At 40.7% G+C, this 23,494-nt stretch overlaps 1 protein-coding gene across 1 annotated transcript in view; it reads left to right on the forward strand.

Annotated features, from left to right (window-relative positions):
* LOC122078194 overlaps positions 1-23,494 on the forward strand; it is a 49,399-nt gene that overhangs the window by 14,201 nt on the left and 11,704 nt on the right. Inside the window, exons 2-4 of the mRNA XM_042644081.1 lie at positions 14,862-15,002; positions 15,120-16,878; positions 17,629-18,065. Coding sequence (XP_042500015.1) covers positions 14,862-15,002; positions 15,120-16,878; positions 17,629-18,065 — 2,337 coding nt within the window. The remainder of the gene's footprint in view (positions 1-14,861; positions 15,003-15,119; positions 16,879-17,628; positions 18,066-23,494) is intronic.

The raw sequence follows: 23,494 nt of genomic DNA on the forward strand, positions 1-23,494 counted from the left end.
GGAATCAAGCTAAGCTACCGAAAGCTTCTGGCGACTTGCTTCTATGCTCGGCCCGCTGCCTATTCTATCGGCTTGAGAGCAAGCTACCTGTCGCCTATCTCACCCCCTTAGACGTAAAGGGAAAATGGAAGTGCGTGGATGCACAATTCAATAAAAATAACTTAAAAATCAAATTCCAAAAGGATAAAAAGTCAACCCCCCAATCCAAGAACAAAAACTGGAGTTTGGTTGTAGGGGTGATTCTCAACTTTTAAATGCTAGGGTTTTCCTCAATTATGAAAATTTTATAAATCCTGTCATGTTAAAACATTGCCAAAAACTAAAAGTCCGGTAAAATAGTATTTTGTTTTGATATCCATAAAATTAATTTCATTTAGGTGATTTTAACAGCATTCATGCACTTTAAAATAAGTTTGACCCCGGAGCATAACTTTGTCATTACAATTTAGATTTAAATAATCTTAGATTTGTTGGGAAGCTGGTTTTATGTTATACCTAATACAAAAAGTCTTGTGTAAAAATCATTTGACCAGTCAAACTTATTATAGAACAAGAACATTTCTCTTATTTGATGTAGCTAAATGTTGATTTTTAATGACTCGATGTGGCTTAAAAATAGAAAAGGAAACTTCTTGCTATTGTAAGCTTAAAAATAGGGAAATCCTAAACTGACTAAAAAATTGAAATTGGCTCCAAAACAGTCCTGGAACTTATAATTTTTATTTTCTAACCAACTTAAAAATAATAAAATAAAGAAAATACTATAAACAAGCCCCACGGTTTGAACTGCTGACTAGGATCATTTGATAAGATTCCAGCTGTGGGCTAGAATGGTTCATTGAATATGGTTCAATATTGGCCCAGTTCTAGCCAATTGATGGCCTAGTTTGTCGATATGTAATTCTTACGTTTCTGCACTCCTGAACTGCATTGTCTAGACATCTTATTCACAGGGCAGAAAAGAAAACTGGAAGAAAAACAACTTACATAAAAGGGAAAAAACTTGGTGCAAGTCCTGCTTTTGCAGGATCCTGAGAAGGGTGGACTGGAGCTGGTCTTGACCTTTTGGACTTTTTGCACAAAGTGGCCACCCTTAGAGTTGAACCCATGTCTTCATACTGGCAGCCCCATATTTTATGATTGGACCAAGTGGTTTCCTCACCAAGGAGCCAACCCTTAAAAAAAAAAAAATCTAAGATTGTTTCCAAAGAGGGCAGAACTCGGTGCAACGGTAAGGTTGCTCTATTGTGACCACTTGTGTTTGAGTCGGGAAACAACCTCTTCGTGAAGCGTGGTAAGGCTGTGTATATTATGACCCTCCTCAGACCTCATAGTGGTGGGAGCCTAATGCACTTGGTATGCCCTTTTTATTTTATTTTTTTAGATTGTTTCCAAAACCTTTCTATTCCTTTCCTTCCGTTATCTCAAATAAGAAATGTAACAAACCAGGACCAATATAGGAAGAAGAAGAAGAGATTGCTGGACCCATGATAGATTCAGATTGTAGAGATCTATTGTGGGTTGTGCCTTTATTAATAAACCTCTTAATATAATTGTAATCTGAATAGGAAACTAAAAACTAGTCTAAACAAGAAAAAACTTACTTTGACTAGGAAATTGACAGCTAACTCCTCCTAACTCCAACCAACAATTAAAGACATAAAACAATAAAGGAAACCACAATATGGACACCCCCCCTTATCTTGGTAGATATCTTGACATCCCCCTCAAGCTGGAGTATACATATCAAAAAGCTCCAGCTTGGAACAACAAGAGTAGACAAAAGGCAGCCCCGGTCTTGAATTTCAGTTCTTGACGCCAGTGAGCTCGGAGAGAACTTCAATCAATCGTGTAGCAATATCAACCCAAGTACACCAGTCATCAACAATATGAGTAGATAAAAACCGTCTTGTAGAACCATCTACAATAAACAAAATAGGCTGCAGATAACTCCAACCGCAATCCAAAAGATCATAGTAGCAACAATAGCATCAAAGGTTCTCCCCTACTGGTGCATAATCAAAGCTGAACCATGTTGACCCTTCTGGCAATCTCAACCAAGACGAACTGGGTCCGGTTGGATGTTCTGGGTTCAATAGAGTATTTTAGGATTTTATTTTATTTTGGGGAAATCTATGTAATCTTTTTTTATTTTGGCAGTTTAATGCAAAATTGAGGCTGAACCGGGTTGACCCTTCGGGCAATCTCAACCGGGACAAACTAGATCTGATTGGATTTTTGGGATCGGTAGGATATTTTTTAGGATTTACTTTATTTATGAAATATCGAGTTATTTTATTTGGGAAGATATGTAATCTCTTATATTATTAGGTAGTTGTTAGTCAAGTAGTGAGTTACTAATTTGAGTTTTATTATGTTTCTTACTTTATTAGTTAGACCTGAGGAAGTAATTAGAAGTTGCCATGTCAGTTTTAGATTTTAATTAGGTAAGTTATAATTTTAGTTTATTATATAAAGGCCTGTAACCCAAGTTATTAGGTAGATTTTGAGAATGGATTGAATTGAATGTTTGGTGCCAGGTATGGTGCAAGACTAGGTTGTGTGACCTCTGCCTCCCCCCTATTTGTGCAATAGCTTCTCATCTTCCCTACAACTTTGAGTTCTCTTAGGATTTCTATCTTTTATCTACTGGCTTTCCAGCAAGTGGTATCAGAGCGAAAGAGCCATCCTTCTCCCACCATCCCTCTTTGTATCCCTGTTCTCCTTCCCCATCATTAATCTGCCGGACAATTCCAGCAATTAGAAAAAAAACCACCTCATACTTCCATTTCCGCAACTTCTCACCCCAATCTTTCTATCCTATGACCCCTTCAATCAAACCTCTCACATCTTTTCCTTCTCTCTTTATTTCTTTTTTCATTCTCTGTTTGTTTTCTAAAACCAGAGACTACATCAGATTCAGGAGAAGCCTTGCTAAAACATTAATGCTGACTAATTGTCCTAAGATTGAATCATAGGTGCCTTTCTTCTGTGCGATTCAACCCCTTCAAAGCCTAGGTCCAAAGCCCTCTTCAATCTGGAGATCCATCGCAACTCAGGTCTGCCCTTTCATTGCCACAGCTGATTCCAAGTTCCAGGGACCTAATATCCAAATATTGCTTGAATCCTTGTGCTATATTGGTGTGGATCGATCCAGCAGCCTTATACAATAACAAATTGGGAATTTCACAACTGTTGAGAGAGATTCCATGGTCTGCGGCTTGATTTCCTCCTTTGTGTTCAATATAACCTCTATGGCTATCATGAGGTTGAAGGCAACCTCATAAAGTGGGTTGTCTTAAAACCCTCATTCCTTATTTCCCTTATTTGCCCCACCTTTTATTGGTTTATTATCTTTTGCCCATATTTTATTTTATTGTCCAAGTTTACCCCTCCCACCCATACGTGACATACTCTTGGGAGTTTGTAATTCAACTTTCCAAATTACAATTTTGCCATACCATCATAAATTTCAGTATATTTACCATTTTTTCCATTCCCTTTAGTTAAGCCTTTCATTATTGTTATGGATCCCTTTGTGTTCAAATTTACAGTGTGATTGCCAAATGGAAAAAAAATTGCTCATTTTTTTGATTGATGAGAGACAACACGACAATTTCATCTCATGATTTGTGGTGGATATGTTGTCAAAGACCAATCAAATTATTTTTGAGTAAGAAAATGATGTATTTGTTGAATTTTCTATTTCTCATTATTATAATGGAGCTTTTTGTGAAGTGTTTGAATCTCCTCAATGCATCATTAAATTGGGTTGAGGTTGGTTAGAACAACGGGACGACATCTTTGATCGTGACAACAATGTGTGCAGTCTCTAGGCTTACCACATGCGTAAAAAATTTAATATTCATGGATTGGTTGAGTTAAAGAAAGTGATACCCCCAATACAACCACAAGGCGAACCAAATGCATCAACACAAGTGGAAGACCGTCTTATTGTGGAATAGGTGATGACAACAAAAAGTGAGACAATCGTGGATTAAGTAATGAAGGACATCAATGCAGTGTCAGTTGTTCACCATCATGAGTTCGTTCTTCCCAGTGATTTTCCAGACTTGAATGCACGTCCACAACTTCACATCTTGGATTTTGTTCGCGATGCAGGCAACGAGCAATTCACTCCCGCTCGTGTTTTTATTGTTATCATTCTTTAAAACTCATAGAATCTTAATATCAGGGAAGTTGATGCAAAATTGAGGCTGAATTGGGTTGACCTTTCAGGCAATCTCAATCGGGACGAACTGGGACCTATTGGATTTTTGGGATCAGTAGGATATTTTAGGATTTACTTTGTTTATGAAATAATGAGTTATTTTATTTGGGAAGATATGTAATCTTTTATTTGGATAGCTGTTGGTCAAGTAGGGAGTTACCAATTTGAGTTTTATTTCGTTTCTAACTTTATCAGTTAGACCTAAGGAAGTAATTAGAAGTTTCTATGCCAGTTTTAGAGTTTAATTAGGTAAGTTATAATTTTAGTTTATTAAGTAAAGGCATGTAACACAAATTATTGGGCAGATTTTGAGAATGGATTGAATTGAATGTTTTGTTGTCGGGTATGGTGCAAGACTAGGTCGTGTGACCTCCTCCTTTCTCCCCTTTGTGCGATATCTCTTCTCCCCTGTAACTCTGAGTTCTCTCAGGGGTTTCTTCCCTTTCTCTACCGGCACTCCATCTTAGTTATTAGGCTAAGTAGGAATTTCTAATTTGAGTTTATTTTGTTTCTACTTTTATTAGCTTAGATCTTAGGAAGTAATTAGGAGATCTATTGCTATTTCAGTTTTATATTTTAATTAGGAAGTTTAATTTGTTTTTTTTTATAAATAGGTTTGTAACCCCAATCATTTGGCTAGGTTTCTTGAAGAATGAATTTATTGAGTGTTTATGATGCCAGGTAGGTGTATAACCATGGTCGTGTGACCTTCCCCACCTTATGCGATTCTCTCTCTCTCTCTCTCTCTCTCTCTCTCTCTCTCTCTTATTTCTTCTTTCCATTCCTTCTTTGTTACTTTTGTTTTCCCTTTACTGTACTGGCGATAGTACTGGTTTGAGAAGAGTTCCATAGATCTCCATCATCCCACCCCAGATCGATCTCAAGTTCTGACATTCTAATCTACAGTGGTGGGCAACCTAACTTGCAGATCTTGAGGGCTGCAGAGCTTCCCTTTAGAGAGAAACAACTTGGGTTGCAGAGCTGGCTCTTCCTCTACTGCCAGCCGTAACTTGCAGAAATTCTCTTGATTGTAATCCTTGATCTTTGGGTCTGCTTTTGAATGGAAACATGAGGGATCTGAGTGGAGAACACTCGCCTCAAGTTGCAGGTCGATTCGAGTTCATATGATTGAGTTCTCTCAATCCAAAGCCTCCCTAGTTCTCTGCCTCTTACCTTGGCTGAAGGTAGAAGAAGACCCTTTATCCCACTTTCCCACGATTCTTCTTTTGCTTTAATTTTATTACCATCTTTCCTTTAATACCTTCCCATCTTCCTTTATTCCCATATATACCTTACCTTAACTTTGCTTCCTTATGTGTCCCTTAACAATAATTAATATTTTCCTTCATATCCCATCACTTAAACTACCCGTTACCCTTTTAAGATTCCCTTTATTTACAAGTATGCCACCCTATTATAAAACTCAAACTATTTACTGTTTTGCCATTAGTTCTTTGATTTGAACTATCTGATACTTGGACGGGCTCATAAGCAATCCGATTCCGAGTTTGGAACCCGGACCCGCATCACCTAGGAAGGCAGGTAGTATGTAAGGCAAGTAGTAGGTAGTATAGGTTACTGCAAACCAAGTAACAACATCAGCTTGCTGGAGAACAAGTAACAACATTGGGTTGCTAGGGACCAGATAGGTTGCACTATTGCTGAATAAAACCATCTTCAAAAGATATAATTGTCGCTGAGGACTCAAATAGATAAACCATATAATAATCTTGAGTTGATAGTTCAAACAGAGCAGATAAATAATAATAGTCTCTGTTGAGATTAGTGCTATTCCCAAACAGGGAATAGCGCTAATCAGCGCCTATGACAGGGACTTTTTAGTCCTTGTCGAGTTTGTTTGGGGTATTTTGGGGCTTTTCTTCATGTACCTATGGGCTGTTATGTCTTTCTTCTTGACCTAAGGTTATATATACATGAGAGAACCTGAGATTGCATTCACATTGAATTAATCTCAGGTTGCTCTCCATTCTTGAGACTTCCTTTGGTTATTTCATCTTCTTCCTCCCTTCTTCTCTTTTCTCTCTCTTTTTTCTTCTTGGTTCTGGTTTAGCTACAACTTTTGAGATTGTAACATGGTATCAGAGCTGTTGTAGTTAAATAAATTCGGTTCCGAAAACAAGAAAGCTGCTGGTTACGATTTAGAGGTTCTTCTTCTTGGTGCGCAGCCACTTATTGCTGCAACTGCTATTATCTAATCCCTAATGGAGTGATTTTCCTTTTGTGAAGATCTACTTTACCTTTACTGCTGGAGTAAGTGGCAGATTGCTTGATGATTTGAAGCCTCCACCTCTCCTTCTATTCTACCTTACCTATATGATGATGGTTAGGTTTGAGGCTGCTGTTCTTGATTTTTTGATCTAGTTTATCCTACCTATATGAGTTGATTGATGCCTATATGTGCTTGCTGCCGATAGTTCTTATTGATGCTTATACTTGCTTGTTGCCGATATAGTTATTGATGCCTACATGTTTAGATCTGAGTTGTGGTATGGAATGTTGGATTGAATGCTAAGTTTCAGGTCTAAATTGCATTATTACCTATCTGGATACATTCATCCTCTTGCTTGTTAGTCACTCTACCTTATTGTCATGGCTGGGACTGTACCTGCTACTATTTCTACTGTTTCTTCTACTATGGCTTCGTTTGCATCGGATAATATCAATGCCCATATCACCTCTATCAAGCTCAAAGGGAACTCGAACTATCTTCTTTGGGCTCAGTCTGTTAAGTTGTATTTGTTGGTTAAAGGCAAACTGAGCTATACTACCTCTGGGGCTCCCTTGATAAGTATGACAATTGGATGAAGGAGAGTGCCTTGATTCTGATATGGTTGTGGAACAGTATGGAACCAGATGTAACTGCCAATGTTATGTTTCATTTTATAGCTAAGGGAGTATGGGATGATCTGAAAGAAACATACTCCCAAGAGAACATGACACGGATTTATGACATATATGAGAAGCTCTTCTAGTTTCGTCAATCTGACAAATCCCTCTCTGAGTATTACAATGCCTTTAAGGGAATGGTGGAAGAGCTTAATGTCTTTCAGCCTCTGACTACTGATATTGAGAAGTTGAAGGCTCAACGGAATGAGTTCTTCGTTTCCAAAATTTTAGCCGGTCTGAACAGTGATTTGAAGGCAGTGAAAGGCCATCTACTTGCTGGTGATACGGTACCTACCTTGAATGATGCCTCTTCGCGTCTACAGCGTATCACCTCCTCATCCAAATCTGATCAACCTTCCAGAGATAATTCTGCATTCTTTGCTAACTGTGGCCGTGGGCGCGGTCGCGGAGGAGGACATGGTCCTATGGGTCGAGGTTCTAGTGGACAGTCCTCGGATCGCACTAGTCGCCAGTGTTCTTACTGTAGGATACCTAACCATACTATAGAGATGTGTTGGGCCAAGCATGGCAAGCCAGAGTGGGCAACTCAGTTAGCCAATCATGCAGTGTCCGATGATGGTACTGATACTGTATCTGCGGCCACTACTACACCTATACCTTCTTCAGGAGATTCTTCTACTAGTATGTGCGATGACATCAACCAGTTACTCTGGCGCTTGCACTCTCTTGAGGCTTCTGCTAGTACATCCCATGGTGCCTCTACATCCGTTGCTACCCTTGCTCATGCAGGTACATCAACCCTTCTTTCCACTACATCTACCCCTTAGATCATTGATTCAGGTGCTTCCGCTCATATGACTAGTAAGTCATCCCTTTTTAGACCTTCTCATCTAGTACTAGTTCTACGTCTGTCATTCTTGCTAATGGTACATCCACCCCTGTTTCTTGTACATGGTACTATTTCTCCTACTTCTTCATTATATTTATTGTCTGTATTACATGTACCTCAATTTCCGTTAAGCCTTCTTTCTTTGAGTCAATTGACTTGATCTCTCAATTGCTCAGTTACCTTCTTTCCCTCCCATTGTATTTTTCAAGATCTTCACTTGAGGAAGACGATTGGTGGAGGGTGTGAGAAGGATGGATTGTATTACCTCAACAGTGGCTGTCCTCTCACTTCTGCTGCCGCTACTGCTGTTGGGGATGTCTCTCCATTCCAGTGGCATTGTCGTCTAGGCCACTTGTCCTTACCTAGATTGCAACTTTTATTTCCCAATTGTAAATATGTCTTTAGATTAGAGTGTGAGGCCTGTGAGTTAGGTAAACATCATCGGGTGTCTTTCCCATCTTGATCAGTGTCTCATAGTCCGTCGTTTTCATTAGTTCATTTTGATGTATGGGGTCCTTGCAGAGTTAGTAATAGGTTTGGGTTTCGTTATTTTGTTACATTTGTAGATGATCATTCTCGCCTCACATGGCTTATATGTTAAAGGACAGATCTGATTTTCTATCTGTGTTTCAAAAATTCTATGATGAAATAAAAACTCAGTTTGACATTTCCATTAAGATTTTTCGTTCTGATAATGCTTTAGAATATGCTCAAAATGATTTCTAACTTTTGTGATACCCATGGCATTATTCATCGGACTAGTTGTGCATATACCTCACAGCAAAATGGGGTTGCTGAGCACAAGAACTGGCACCTCCTTGAGGTAGCTCGAGCTATTATGATACATATGCATGTCCCTGAGTATTTTTAGAATGATAGAGTTTTAACTGCATGTCATTTGATTAATCGCATGCCTTCTGTTCTATTGAATAGGTCTCTCCCTTCTCTATCTTATTTCCTACTCTACCTAGTTTTCCTCTTCCTCCCCGGGTTTTTGGGTGTGTGTGTTTTGTTCACAATCTTCATATGCACGTAGATAAGTTGTCTCCATGGGCTACTAAATATATCTTTTTGGGCTACTCTCGTACCCAAAAAGGATACAAGTGCTATGATCTTGTTACTTATAGGAACTTTGTAAGTGCTGATATTACCTTTTTTGAAGGCACATCTTTCTTCTCCCACAGGTGTCTCAGCCTACTGAGGAGTGGTCATCTACCTCTCCTCCTCCCATTCCATCCCTTATTCCGATTCCTGATGCCCCTAGTACCAGTGCACCTGTTCCACCTCCTCTACAGGTTTATCAGTGCAGAACGGGTTGGACAATCCAGTGGCAAGGTTATTGATTCTGCTACTACACATCTTCCATCACTACCTTCCTCTGGTGAAGCTCCTTCTGTTCCATCCGATGACTTATCAGTTGCTCGTAGGAAAGGTATACGTTCTTGCACTCAGAAATCCTTAGCTGTTTACCCTATTGATAAGTTTATGTCTATCTCTCATCTTCCTCCTATTCATGGTCTTGCTGTATCTCTCTCTACTAACCTTGTTCCCCGTACTCATACTGAGGCCCTCCATATCCCTGGATGGAAGGGTGCCATGGATATAGAAATGGATGCACTCTTGAGTCGTGGTACCTGGAGTTTGGTAGATTTACCTTCCTGGTAAGGACTTGGTGAAATGTCGTTGGGTATACACTGTTAAGTATCACTCTGATGGCTTTGTTGAGCGGTTGAAAGCTTCCCTGGTTGCCAAGGGATACACTCAGACTTATGGTGTTGATTACTTTGAGACTTTCTCCCCTGTTGCTAGACTTAATTCGGTTCGCGTTGTTATCTTCCTAGCTGTCAACTTTGATTGGCCTTTATTTTAGTTGGATATCAAGAATACTTTCTTGTATGGTGATCTACAGGAGGAAGTTTATATGGAGTAACCTCCCGGGTATGTTGCTCAGGGGGAGAATAAAGGTCGGGTGTGTCGCTTACACAAAGCGATCTATGGTCTCAAACAATCTCCTCGGGATGGTTTGATAAGTTTGGTGCTACCATAGTCACGTTTGGGTTTTCTCAGTGTTACTCTGATCACTCTGTGTTTGTTCGCCGCAGGGGTGACAAGTTGGTTGTGTTGATAATGTATGTTGATGATATCATCTTGACTGGTAATGATGAAGCAGGAATTTCTGAAGTGAAAAGTTACCTACAACATCATTTTCAGACTAAGGATCTAGGCCAACTTCACTATTTCCTTGGGATTGAGGTAATCCGAAGCAAGAAAAGGATCAGTCTATCCCAAAGGAAGTATGTAGTGGACCTCCTATCTGATACTGGTATGCTTGCATCCAGGCCTGTTGATATCCCTATGGATCCTCACCAAAAGTTTGGTGTTGATGATGGTGAACCTCTTCAGGATATACATCAGTACAGAAGTCTAATTGGCAAGCTAATTTATCTTACTATGACTCGTCCTAACATCTCCTATGCTGTTGGAGTCCTCAATTAGTTCATGCAGTCACCTCAGAAGGCTCATTGGGACGCTGTTGTTCGCGTTCTTCGCTACCTGAAGAGGGCTCCTGGCAAAGGGCTTGTTTAGTGTCCTAATCAGCATATGGATCTAGTTGGCTACTCTAATGCTTATTGGACTGGCTCTGCTAGTGATTGGAGATCTACCACTGGATATTATATCTTTATTGGACGTAATTTGGTCACGTGGCGTAGCAAGAAACAAACCACTATTGCCCGGTCTAGTGCTGAGACAGAATATAGAGCTATAGCTCATACTACCGCTGAGTTGATGTGATTGCGTTCGTTACTCTTGGAGTTGGGATTTCCAGTAACCAAACTTGTGCAAATGCATTGTGACAACCAAACTATTGTGTATATTGCCAGCAATCCGGTATTCCATGAGAGGACCAAACATATAGAGGTGGACTGTCACTTTGTTCGTGATGCTGTTCTAAAGAAGCTGATTGAGACCCCGTTTATTTCATCAAAGAATCAGTTGGCTGATATGTTCAATAAGTCCTTATTTGCTCATAGCTTTCACAATGGTTGTAACAAGTTGAGCATGGGAGATTTATATGCTCCAGCTTGAGGGGGAGTGTTGAGATTAGTGCTATTCCCAAACAAGGAATAGCGCTAATCAGCACCTACGACAGGGACTTTTTAGTCCTTGTCGAGTTTGTTTCGGGTATTTTGGGGCTTTTTTTCATGTACCTATGGGCTGTTATGTCTTTGTTTTGTCTTTCTTCTTGACCTAAGGTTATATATACATAAGAGAACCTGAGATTACATTCACATTGAATTAATCTCAGGTTGCTCTCAATTTTTGAGACTTCCTTTGGTTATTTCATCTTCTTCCTCCCGTCTTCTCTTTTCTCTCTCTCTTTTCTTCTTGGTTCTGGTTTAGCTACAGCTTCTGAGATTGTAACAGTCTCCAATCATTGATGACTTGAACTGAGCAGATAATAACCTCCAATATGCAGATAATAATCTTCAAATTGAACATATAATAAAAATCTCCAATCTCCCCCTCATGTGTAGCATTACACGTGGACAAATAATGCAGAGTGTGTAACAAATGAATATTGCATCACGCCAAATCCCAGTGATCAAGAGCATCACAATAAAATGTTCACTCTCTCCCTCCCAACAGCAAATTATCTCCAACCACTACTTTATGGAAGAACCAATTTTGCAAATTCCAAATTGAGGTGATCTCGGGCCCACCGAGGCAAGAATATGGTACATATATATGCCCAAAGGCAATTCTATAATTACTTCATGCAATCCTCAATTGATGTGGAACCTGGGTCAAAAATACCCAATTTGGTTCGGTATGGACCCACTCAAATACACAATAGGCAATAGCAAGGGTTAATGGCAAAACCGTAATAAACCAGAAATTTTCATGGGGTTATTGATAAATAAAAAGGCAAATGGACATGAAGGAAATTAGTATTTATTAACAAGGGTTAAACTTGGAAGAGGAAACAAAATAAAGACGAGGGTATAATGACATAAAGTGGAGTTCTATGGGAAACACAAATAAAACAAAGATTTCATGCCTTAAAACAAGGTAACGTGGGTGACTAAAGAATAACACATATCACATGGGGTAATGATGGAAAGAAATAAAAGAAACAAAAGATTTAAAATAAAATTAGCAAACCCAAACCCAAACCCAAACCCATTCTTAGAAATATCGTGAACATCTCCTCACACAAGTAGCAGATAACCAAGGGAAGAAAAGGTTTCCGTCAACCTTGCAACCGTGAAACCAGGAGTTGCTATCCTTTAAAAGATGCAACCAGCAGTAGCATATAATTCACAATGGAGAGAAGGATAGGTACCGTGAACAACTAGGCAGCGAGGGTAGTCGTCCCCAACCTCCTTACGACAAGCAGCAAGAAATAAACCAAATAAAAAGGGGAACAACAGAGGAACAGCAGCGGTAGTAATGCACATCGGTACCAACCAAACTAGGGTTTCAGCAGAAAACCAATTCTCGATGATTCAACGAGAACCAGTAAATCGTTGATTCAATCAGTTTAGGATTTTCAGCAATAGAAAGGAAACCCATCTCACTCAGTAGCGAATCAGAGAAGCATCAATCCTTGGTTTGAAAGGGAAAAGCAGCAGTAGCAAAGAAGGTTTTGTTCAACCTTTGAACCAACCAGCAACCACAATTCTGGTTCAGATACTATAGATTGATATGCAGCAGAGACTTCACGCACCATCGATGAAGATGTCAGAAGTAAAAGACACCGTAAATGATACCAGATAAAGTTTAAAAATCACTCTAAACTTTTTTCTCTTCTTCTTCCTCATAGCTTTGATACCGTGTAGCAAATCTAGGATGTGGAAAATCAGGACCAATAGAGGAAGAAGGGATTGCTGAACCCACGATAGATTCAGACTGTAGAGATCTATCGTGGGTTGTGGCTTTATGTGTAAACCTGTAAATACAATTGTAATCTGAATAGGAAACTAAACCTAGTCTAAACAAGAAACTTACTTAGAGTAGGAAACTGACAGCTAACTCCCCCCAACTCCTACCAACAATTAAAGACATAAAACAATAAAGGAAACCACGACAGAGAGACTCCTCCCTATCCTGGTACATATCTTAACAAGAAAGAAGTTCAGATTTTCTTGAGAAACATCTAAGTTCATTGTTTTAGCTTTTAGTTGTTTTTAACCATTTACTTTTGTGGTTTTAGCAATGAACTGATATATATGGTCCAGATCCTTCATTTGTAACTCTTTTCAAAATTTCCTGTTGTGTTTTCCTTTTCTTTGTTAAAAACACTAGTACTTGAAAGTAGAAATAATTTATTTACTGTCCCTTTACTACTCCATTGGAGCCAAAAATGTCTGGTGAATATGTTAGACAACCTCAAGAATATATGTTGTCGATGCCACCAGCTTCTTAGTTTCAAATCCTTAGATGTTAAGGAAGCAAACATAGACTCAGGGGAGACTGTAGCTGCAGTTATCAACTCTCTATACAGTATGGATGAGTTTCTTGGTATCGATGTTATAAGCTAATTTTTTTTATATAGTAGCATTGTTACTAAGCTGTATGGTATTTTCCCTCGCAAACTCCTTGTCGTATTAAATTGTTCCTAGATCATTCTGGTGCCCCAATGGATTATAACCATTTTGTAGGAACTTTTGTTTTAGTCCTTAAACGCCATTGAAGCTTCCCACATTTGTGTAGAGGAAAGAAAATAGTGGACGATTTCAATACTGATTAAGCCAGGAGAAAATGCTGTTAATTATTTCAAGAAGGGGTGGGCCTCGTCTTATCTTTTGATGGTATGAACAACATTGTAGGGTGTTTTCCTTGAACTCTGTGCTACCATTTGAATTGATCTCATTTTCTTGAAACATATAAGTTTAATCAGGTGGATGCATAATTGCTATTTCCTTTGTCACACTTACTGGGGTTTAGTGCTATGAGAATCTTGGTTGATAGTGCTTGAACAGGATGGACCAGGTTGGAGACAAATATCTGAATCTATAGTATTATATATGTCTCTGGATCCAACTCGAGTCAATGCATGGATCCATATCCAACCTAAGATCCTAATAGATCTACATGCAGACCAGATTTGGGTCAGTCTAGATATTTGAGTTCTTATATGATAGGGACACCATTATCATGTTTCCCAAGATCCCTCATCTGGATGAGATCTGATCTACTTAACATGTATCTGCTTGAATTTCAGAATGATCTGATTTTTAGATCCAAACCTGGTTATAAAATGTGGGTAAGAGCAAATGTTGGGTCTGACCTACTCCCTTTTGTCTACTGTTGGTTGTTGAGCAATATTTCTCTATACACGACTACTTACTTGATAGCCATTGCCTGATCTGTTCCTAAGTTATCGAGGATCTAAATTGTACCATCTCATATAAGGAAATTGTAAAGGTTGTGTATTGGATGAGCATGGGACAATGCACAACTGGTATCTCACTTTACACTGGGACCCATACCTAAACTGTAGCATGGACCTATTGTGTAGCACTGATCTCTGGCCTGTATTGTCCTTGCTTTGTGCATTTAATGGTCGTGTTACTAGTACTCAGCTTTAAACAAGGTTCTGTGAAATTATCTGATACTGAATCTCAAGATTATCAAGTATGCAGTTTGTACCATCTCAAACAATATTTTGTGGGAGCTCATGGTAGTAGAAAAGAGAAGTCATCATTTCTTATGATCAGTGGATTTAACTTTCATGCTAGTAAAATTTTTCATTTTCTTAGTTGTATGTGGTTCATGGATTTGCTTCTGGAAAGATTATTCGAATGCATGTTTATATTTAATATTTTCCATTTATCACAAATTCTCATGCATTTTCTGTTTTACTTTTAGGTCTACTTTGCTGGTTTGGGATGCTTAAAAAATGTTAGGGCAGCACTTTGCAGGGGAAGAGCACTCAAGTGCAGCCGCTGTGGGAGGCCAGGAGCAACTATTGGATGCCGTGTTGATCGGTGTCCCAAAACCTATCACTTGGTCAGTTGTATAATACTTTTGCCATTGATAAACATTCAATGTTCAACTTGCAAAGTAGTGTTTGTGCTTCCTTTTTCTTCACCCTTTTTTGCTTATGGGGTTTTATCTCTCTTGCAGCCTTGTGGGAGAGCTGATGGTTGTGTTTTTGATCATCGAAAATTTCTCATTGCTTGCTCAGATCATCGGCATCTTTTCCAACCTCATGGTAGTCAGTATTTGCACCGGCAGAAAAGAATGAAAGCTAGGAAAATGAAGTTGGAAATGAAGAAGCTGGCAGATGATGCATGGCGGAAGGATTTTGAGTCGGAAGAAAAATGGTTGGAAAACTGTGGTGAAGATGAAGAGTTCTTGAAACGTGAACGCAAGAGGCTTCATCGAGATTTGTTGAGAATTGCACCTGTGTACATTGGTGGTTCTTCCTCCGAAAGTGAAAAACTATATCAGGGTTGGGAGTCTCTTGCTGGGCTTCAAAATGTGATCCAATGCCTGAAGGAGGTTGTCATATTGCCTCTTTTATATCCGGAGTTCTTTAATAACATGGGGATTACACCTCCAAGAGGTGTTCTTTTACATGGGTATCCTGGGACAGGAAAAACCCTAGTGGTGCGGGCATTGATTGGTTCATGTGCTCGTGGTGACAAACGAATAGCCTATTTTGCTCGTAAAGGTGCAGATTGTCTAGGAAAATATGTTGGTGATGCTGAGCGGCAGTTAAGACTCTTGTTTCAGGTTGCTGAAAAATCTCAACCATCTATAATATTCTTTGATGAGATTGATGGTTTGGCACCATGTCGCACGAGGCAGCAAGATCAGACACATAGCTCCGTTGTATCCACTTTGCTTGCACTGTTGGATGGTCTAAAATCTCGAGGCTCGGTCATTGTCATAGGTGCAACAAATCGTCCTGAGGCTGTTGATCCTGCTCTGAGACGGCCTGGAAGATTTGATAGGGAAATTTACTTTCCACTGCCATCAGTTGAGGACAGAGCTGCTATTCTGTCTTTACACACTCAAAGGTGGCCAAAACCAGCCTCTGGATCCTTGCTTCAGTGGGTTGCTAAAGAAACTGCAGGTTTTGCTGGTGCTGATCTACAGGCTCTTTGTACCCAAGCAGCTATGATTGCCTTGAAGAGGAATTGTGCATTGCAAGAGCTTCTTTCTGCTGCTGAAAAGAAGGATAATAATGGCAGACGTGTTCCTCTTCCCTCCTTCTCTGTGGAGGAAGGGGATTGGCTGGATGCTCTTGCATGTTCCCCCCCTCCGTGCTCTCGCAGAGAAGCAGGAATGGCCGCAAATGATATAGTTGCCTCTCCTCTTCGTGCCCATCTGACTCCTTGTCTGCTTCAACCACTATTGCATTTGATTGTTTCCCTTTGTCTTGATGAGCGCCTGTGGCTTCCTCCTTCCCTTTCCAAAGCTGCAAAACTGATAAAAAATGCAGCTATTTCGGCTTTGGAAAAGAAGAAAATGCCTGGTGTTTCTTGGTCATCCTGTGTACTGGATTTGATCAAGGAAGCAGATGTTATGAGAGAGATAGAGAGAAATCTTTCTTGTGCTGGTCTTTTGGTTAGTGCTTCTGGTTTTGCTGATTTCAATGCATTAAATGATGATACTGATGATGGCCATGGAAAAGTTGATACTGGTAAAGCAAATTCTGCTAGTACTCATATTAATTTGTTTCGGAATGTATCTTCTTCATCTCAAACATCGGGATTCAGGGTATTGATTGCTGGAAGTCCTAGATCTGGGCAAAAGCATCTTGCTTCATGTCTTCTCCACGCTTATGTGGGGAATGTTGAAATTCAGAAGGTCAACTTGGCTACCATTGCACAAGGAGGACAGGGAGATTTTGTTGAAGCCGTGACACACATATTATGTATGCTTCTGCTCCTTTGTTTCTAAGTTTTAGGTATATTTGTATGAATTCTTCAAACTCCATATGGTTGACAATTATCATGGCATCGCTTTGTTGGTTAAATCAAATTTTGTTTATTGTTGGTTTAAATCAACTTTTGTTTATGTTTATATCTCCACACGTGTAGGTTAGTTTTGGCTTTGCTGGATTCTTAGTACTTTCTGCCCATCTATTGTTCCCTCTTATTATGAGATGCAATATTCTTTGATAGGGAGTGCCAGATCTTTGTTGATCTGGAGTAATCTTTAGAACTGGCTGTTTATGGGATCATATCTGGAATTAGTAAAAGTTTTTCTAAGTATTATAATTGGATGAATCTACTTCTTGTCGCGGTTGTGCAAACCATCAGAAGATCATATGTTTGTCTCTTTAGGGACATGATCTGATGTAAATTATTTTAGCAGAAACCAGTTCTGATGTAGTTGGTACTTTCTTTGCTTTGGCAGCCCTTCTTTTGCAGAAATAAAGTTTTGTTATTCATAAAAAAGAGCCCTGACACATGTTACAGTATGTCCAATTCTACAGTAGTCAGGCTTGTACATGTTGACCCTCTCTTGGTGAATATTTTTTCTTATATGGCTTTGAGCTCAACTAATTTGATGACTGAGGTGAACAATGTGACTCTTGCATGTGAGCTACATTTATGAAATACTATAAAGAGGTCACCGTATGTTTTCTAAGATTCTTATACTCGTCTAATTTCTCTGGCAGTGAAATGTGCAAGTAGGGGATCATGTGTAATTTTCATGCCTCGAATTGATTTGTGGTCCATAGAGACTCAACATCAAGTTGTTGAGTCAGGATCAAATGTTAAAGGAAGGCCTGAAGATGCTAGGGATGATTCCTCCCCAGATAATGCTTCCTTGTCAAATTCTTCGGGAGCAAATATGACAGCAGGGCCTGGAGCTGCTAAGAAACGTTTCTTACAGAAGAAGGATTCCTCTTCAAACGTGTCAGAATCAGATAAAACACCAAGGCTTGAAGTTGGAAGGGAATATGTTTCACAGGAAAATGGTTCTTCTCCGAGTACATGTGATTCGAATGCAACAGTGGGGCCTGACGATTATGGGATAAATGTCTCTTTGGCCTGGAATTCATTTGTTGCGCTGGTGGAATCCATGTGTTTGTCTGCGTCCTTTATGATTTTGGTAAGATCCTTTGCATCGCTAGTCTTTCTTGTGTTCCATAAAGATGGTGGGTTTTGCTGCTTCGTTTTTCTGTCTTGATCAGGTTTATTTTGTTAATGATGCTTTTCATTTTTTTATTGGAAGCTTAGCATTGTGGTTCTTTATCTGTATCGGTAATGGTTTTCTCTTTATTGTGGTCGTCTTCTTTGATCTTTGAGCCTGTCATAGCCTGACACAGTTTTGGAACATGTATTTGTCCTTGTTCTCTTCCAATTTGTCTCTTCCTTCCAGAAAATGTGCTTTAGATTATGCTCTGAAAAATCATCAGATGGGAAACTTTTATTTTTTTTGGATGAATGAATTCATTACCAAGCAGAGGAAAGAATATACAAAGGGGAAGGAGAAGAGAAAAAGGGGGGGGGGGGGAAGGGGCACAATCCCAAAGGGCAGCACAAATCACATGAAAGGGCTGGGGTTAGTTAGGAAACAACCAAAGGGGGCAATAATGGGGGGAGGCATGCCCCGGGGGGGCAGGGAATATAAGAGAGAGGGAGGCCCCAGGAGACAACAATAAGCCTGTTCCTTGGGGTATCAGAAATCCTACGCTGATGGATACATCTAAGTTTGGAGCTAGATGACTGTCGAAATCGTCTCAAAGGAGTTAGAGTTGGAAGTCCTTTTAGGAGGTTGCGCTCCATCCAGAGATGGTTGATGGTACCACAAAAGGCCAATTTCCTAGCTGTGTTGGTGATGGAGGAGCCGTCAAAGGTCATGTCAACCCGGATCCAATTTCTACTTAAGGGGAGAATGCTTCTACTAGAAGCCAGCAGTCGCTAAGAACCCTTTTCCAGATAGTCGAGGAGAAGAGGCAAGAGAAAAGAGATGGTCATTATCTTCAGCACCATTCCAACACAGGCAACACAAGGGGGGAGACTGAAATGTGCCGATAGAGAAGAAAGGCCTAGATAGGAAGGCAGTTGGATAGAGCTCGCCAAGCGGTAAAGCTATGGTGAGGGATGTGGGCTTTGAACCAAGGGAGGTTGCGCCGAGGGACAAGAGGGGACAGAGTACGAATATGGTTCCAAGCGGAGGCAGAGGTGAAAATCCTCGAGGGGGAGGGACACTACGTCACTTTGTCCTCTCTTCCTCTGTGGTTGGGAGGGATGAGGGAGGGTGGACCAGAGATCAGCTAGAGAGGGAGGGGAAGAAGGAGGGGACAACTCTCCGAGGAAGATGATGGAGGTGACAGGGGTCAACCTGAAGAGGCCCGAAGAATAGAGGATTCGAGGAGTGATTTAAGGGAGGAGAAATGGAGGATACCAGAAGGGTGCTAAGGATCAAGCCACAGAGAGGTAGAAGACCCATTCCCTATAGTATAAGATGTTGCCGAAAGGGCTAAAGGCCTTTTAGCAAGAATGTTACATGTTACGCCAAATCCAGGAGGCATCAGGAGAAAGGGAGGCCGACCAGAGGGAGTCATTCTTGAGGAGGAAGGATTTGACCCTGGAGACCCAAATACTATTTTGCTTCGTAACAATCTTCCAAATGAGCTTGAGGATGCTAAAAGAGTTAATATTTGTGATCTTCTTGTGGCCTAGACCACTCTCAGATTTGGGGAGAAATACTTTGTCTCAACTTAAGGGGTGGAGAAATTTAGAGGAGTTAGAGCTTTTCTAGAGAAAGGAAGAAATGCGGGATTCAATGGTTTTGGAGGTGGAAGAAGGAAGGGAGAAGATGCCAGACCAATAGAGGGACATGGATTGGAGGATATATTTAATGAGCACCATACAACTAGCATAAGAGAGGAGCTTGCCTTTCCAGAGCTGGATCTTCTTCCTCATCTGGTCAAGGATGGGGGAGCAATGATGGGCAAAAAGCCTAGAGGGGATCAGAGGGAGGCCCAGGTATTTGATCGGGAGGGACACAAGGGAGAAGCCAGTGATACGGAGGAGTTTATCTTGACAGGGGTTAGAGATTCCAGAGAGAAAGAGGCTAGATTGTTAGAAGATTAATCTCAAGGCCAGAGAGGGATTCGAAGAGCTGGAGGGAAGACATTATGGAGGAGATGGAAATAAGGTTAGCCTTAGAGAAGATCATGAGGTCATCCGCGAAGGCAAGGTGGGTAAGCACGATGGATTTGCATTTGTGGATCGGGGAAATGAGGTGTTGGTCCGTGGAGGATTGGATAGAGCAGGACAGGACCTCCAAGGCAAGGGAGAAGAGGAAGGGAGAGAGGGGTAGCCTTCGTGAATTCCCACGGAGGAGAACTAGCTAGTAGGGCTGCCATTGACCGGGGAGGAGATGCAATAGTGAATCTAGTGCACAAAAGAAGGGGGGGGGGAGGACATGGCTTGAAGAACTTGGTCAATGAATCCCATCGGATAAAATCAAAATCTTTGTGGATATCAATTTTGAGGAGGGTTGCAGATGAATGAGACTCGCGGTTAAACCCTTGGACACTTTTATGATAGAGCATGATGATTTCGGCTATGCTTCTACCAACAATGAAGGCCGATTGGTTGGGATTGACCAGAGTCAATGACAACTTGGATGCAATTAGCTAAGATCTTGGCTATGAACTTGTGGAGAAGGTTGCAGAGGGAATAGGTTTAAAGTCAGGCATGGACCTGACACCCTTTTTTTTGGGGATGAGGTTGAGGAAGGTGTGGTTGACTTGTAGATTTTACTAGGGGAGAGGAAGAAGCTGTGGATGGCATGGATCGGGTCGGCTTTGATGATGTACCAACAAGAAGAGAAGAACCCCATGCTAAAGCCATAAGGGCCAGGAGCCTTGTTAGCTTTGTGTGAGAGGATGGCGGCAAGGATCTTATCCTCAGAAGGGATGGGAGAGAAGAAGGGGAAGAGAGTGCACATGGATGAATTTATTGATGACATTCGGGGGGGAGGGAGGGGTAGAAGGGATGGGAGGGTTGAAGGGGTTTGTGAAGTAATATCTTTAGGACTGGTGAAGGTGTCACCAGAGGAAGAAAGGAGCATGGGAATCGGATTGGCATTGAACCGAGCTTTGAGAGATTTGTGAAAGTAAGTAGAGTTAGAATCACCAAGCTCAAGCCATTTGATATAGGATTTTTGTCTAAGGAAGCTTTCTTTTTGGGCGAGGAGGGAGGAAAGTTTGGCGGAGACCTCTTTCTCTTCATCAGCCAAGTAGGAATTGAGCTGGTCCAACTGAAGCTTGGATTGGATGAGAAGGAGCTTATCCTTGTAGGTGGTAACATTGGAGATGTTACCAAAGGAGTTATGAGTTCCATCTATTGAGAGCAGATTTGACATTTCTGAGCTTCCTAGTGAAGGGAAGGAGAGGGTACGAGAGAGCATGGACAGGAATAGACTAGGCGGCCTCCACAATGGGGAGAAAATATTGGTGAAGAGACCATATGTCGAAGAACTTGAATGGTTTGAGACCAAAAGAAATGAGATGGTGGACAAGGAGAGAGATGGGGTACTGGTCCGAGACACCATGAAGCTCAAATGTGGCATGGTAAGAGGGAAAGCCACAAGCGAGGCTTCATTGACAAGAGCCCGATCCAACTTGCAAGCAATTCTAGCCGGACCACTGTGACAATTTGACTAAGTTGGTGCCCGACCAACGGAGGTCATTAACACCAATATCATCAATGCGATCGTTGAAAGCTTCAATGGAGGTAGAGTCAATGGTATCCCCTCCAATCTTCTCGTGGGATGCTCTAATGACATTGAAGTCTCCAGCCAGGCCCCAAGTGAGGGAGTCAACAGAAGAGACAAAGGATCGAATATCAGCCTAAAGGGGGATCCTATCCATAGGCCGGTTCAGGGCATAGATGGCCGAGAAGAAGCACAAGAGAGAGCCAGAGGGGGAGGAAATGGAGAGGTGAATAGATTGAGAGGAGGACGAAATGCTAGCAACTTGGAGAAGGTGATGCAGATTCATCACTGAAATAGGCTTTTTTTTTTTTTTTTTTAAATAAGCCTAGGGTTGAGTTCTATACATGTTTGGCCTTTGGTCCCATGTGTTTTGAGTGTAATAGACACTTTTATGGGCGTAAACTATGAGCTTTAAGGTTGCATACGGGATTAACTAATTTTTTATAGTTTCCTTTCTAGTTGGGTTTAATTTAAGTTCTTAGGAGTCAAGTCATTGTAGTGTCAAGTCATTGTAGTGAGTTTCCTTTTTTAGCTAGTTTATGATTTCAATTAGTTCCTAATTTCAGTTTTTAGTAAGTATTGTATTAGGAGAATGAATTAAGGTTTCCTTTAAAGAACCTTCTATTTTGTAGTTCTCTCCATCAACATTATAAATAAAGAAGAGAAGACTCCTAATGTAGAAACAATTTTGATAAACAAATTAATGGCTGCTGCTATTTTCTTCTCCATGAAGAGTTGTCTTGTGTTTGATCAAGGCTGATGGAATTGGTGTTTGATCCAGTGACTCTCTGCTGTGGGAAGCCTGAGAGGTCCTCTTCCTTTGCTTATCTTCTTCTCCTCTCAATTAGTCAAGAATCTACTGCTGCTGCAACCATCTATAGGTAGTTGATTTCATCTTCTTCCACAGTTTTTCCCAGGAAATCTTCTTAGCTTTCTATTTGATCCCCTACTGCCTGAAACACTTTCAGCCATCCTCTGTGGCTGAAAATTGGATCAAGCCTCCCTCCCACCTAGTACTACCTTTGATCCAAACCTGGTACAATTCTGACCAGCCAATTGGGAGATATTAGAAATCTCCCCAATTTTTTCTTCTATTGACCTATTGATGCGGATCCGGGTTCCAAGAACAGGAATCGGATTGCCTAGGGCCCAATTGGACACTCAATAAATAATAGCAATAACCAATGGCAGAATTGTAATTAAGCTGAAGTTATAAGGGGGGTGGCAGAATTGTAATAACCAGAATTAGTTGATGAGCTATTTGGGAGATAGGACTTAAAGGGAATTAATGATTATTTGATGGGGATAAATTAGGAAACACAATATGAGTTTAGGACATGAGAGAATTAGAGACCAGGAAGAGGGCATAACTGGAAATCAGAATACAAAAGAAATAAAACAAACTCACGACTCTTTCTTCAACCCTGCGTCAGAACCAGAAAAGAGGGCAGCTTCTATAGTTTTGATGGAGCTCTCTCACACCAGCATGTATCGACCTTGGGCCTGGAAGGGAGAATCGCAGCTCACAGGTCTTGTGATTCCAGCTGAGGTTCAGCGAAAACATGAAGTGAAAGGATGGAGTTTCCTCTCTGATATCAGGGCTGGTGGAGGGTTTCAGAACCAGATCTGATTCTGAGTTTGATTTCTCAGAACAGAACACAGTCTTGGATGTAATACTCCAGGGTTTTGATCGCCTGTAGGTGGAGAACCTTCAATCAAGGTATTGGTCCAAGTAGTTCAAGAATGAAGGAGGTCGACCCACTTATTTGGGGCTGCAGCTATCGCCCGGAAACAGAGAAAGAGAGCAG

This window comes from Macadamia integrifolia, chromosome 5 (assembly GCF_013358625.1).
Source record: "Macadamia integrifolia cultivar HAES 741 chromosome 5, SCU_Mint_v3, whole genome shotgun sequence".
Classification (NCBI taxonomy): domain Eukaryota; kingdom Viridiplantae; phylum Streptophyta; class Magnoliopsida; order Proteales; family Proteaceae; genus Macadamia; species Macadamia integrifolia.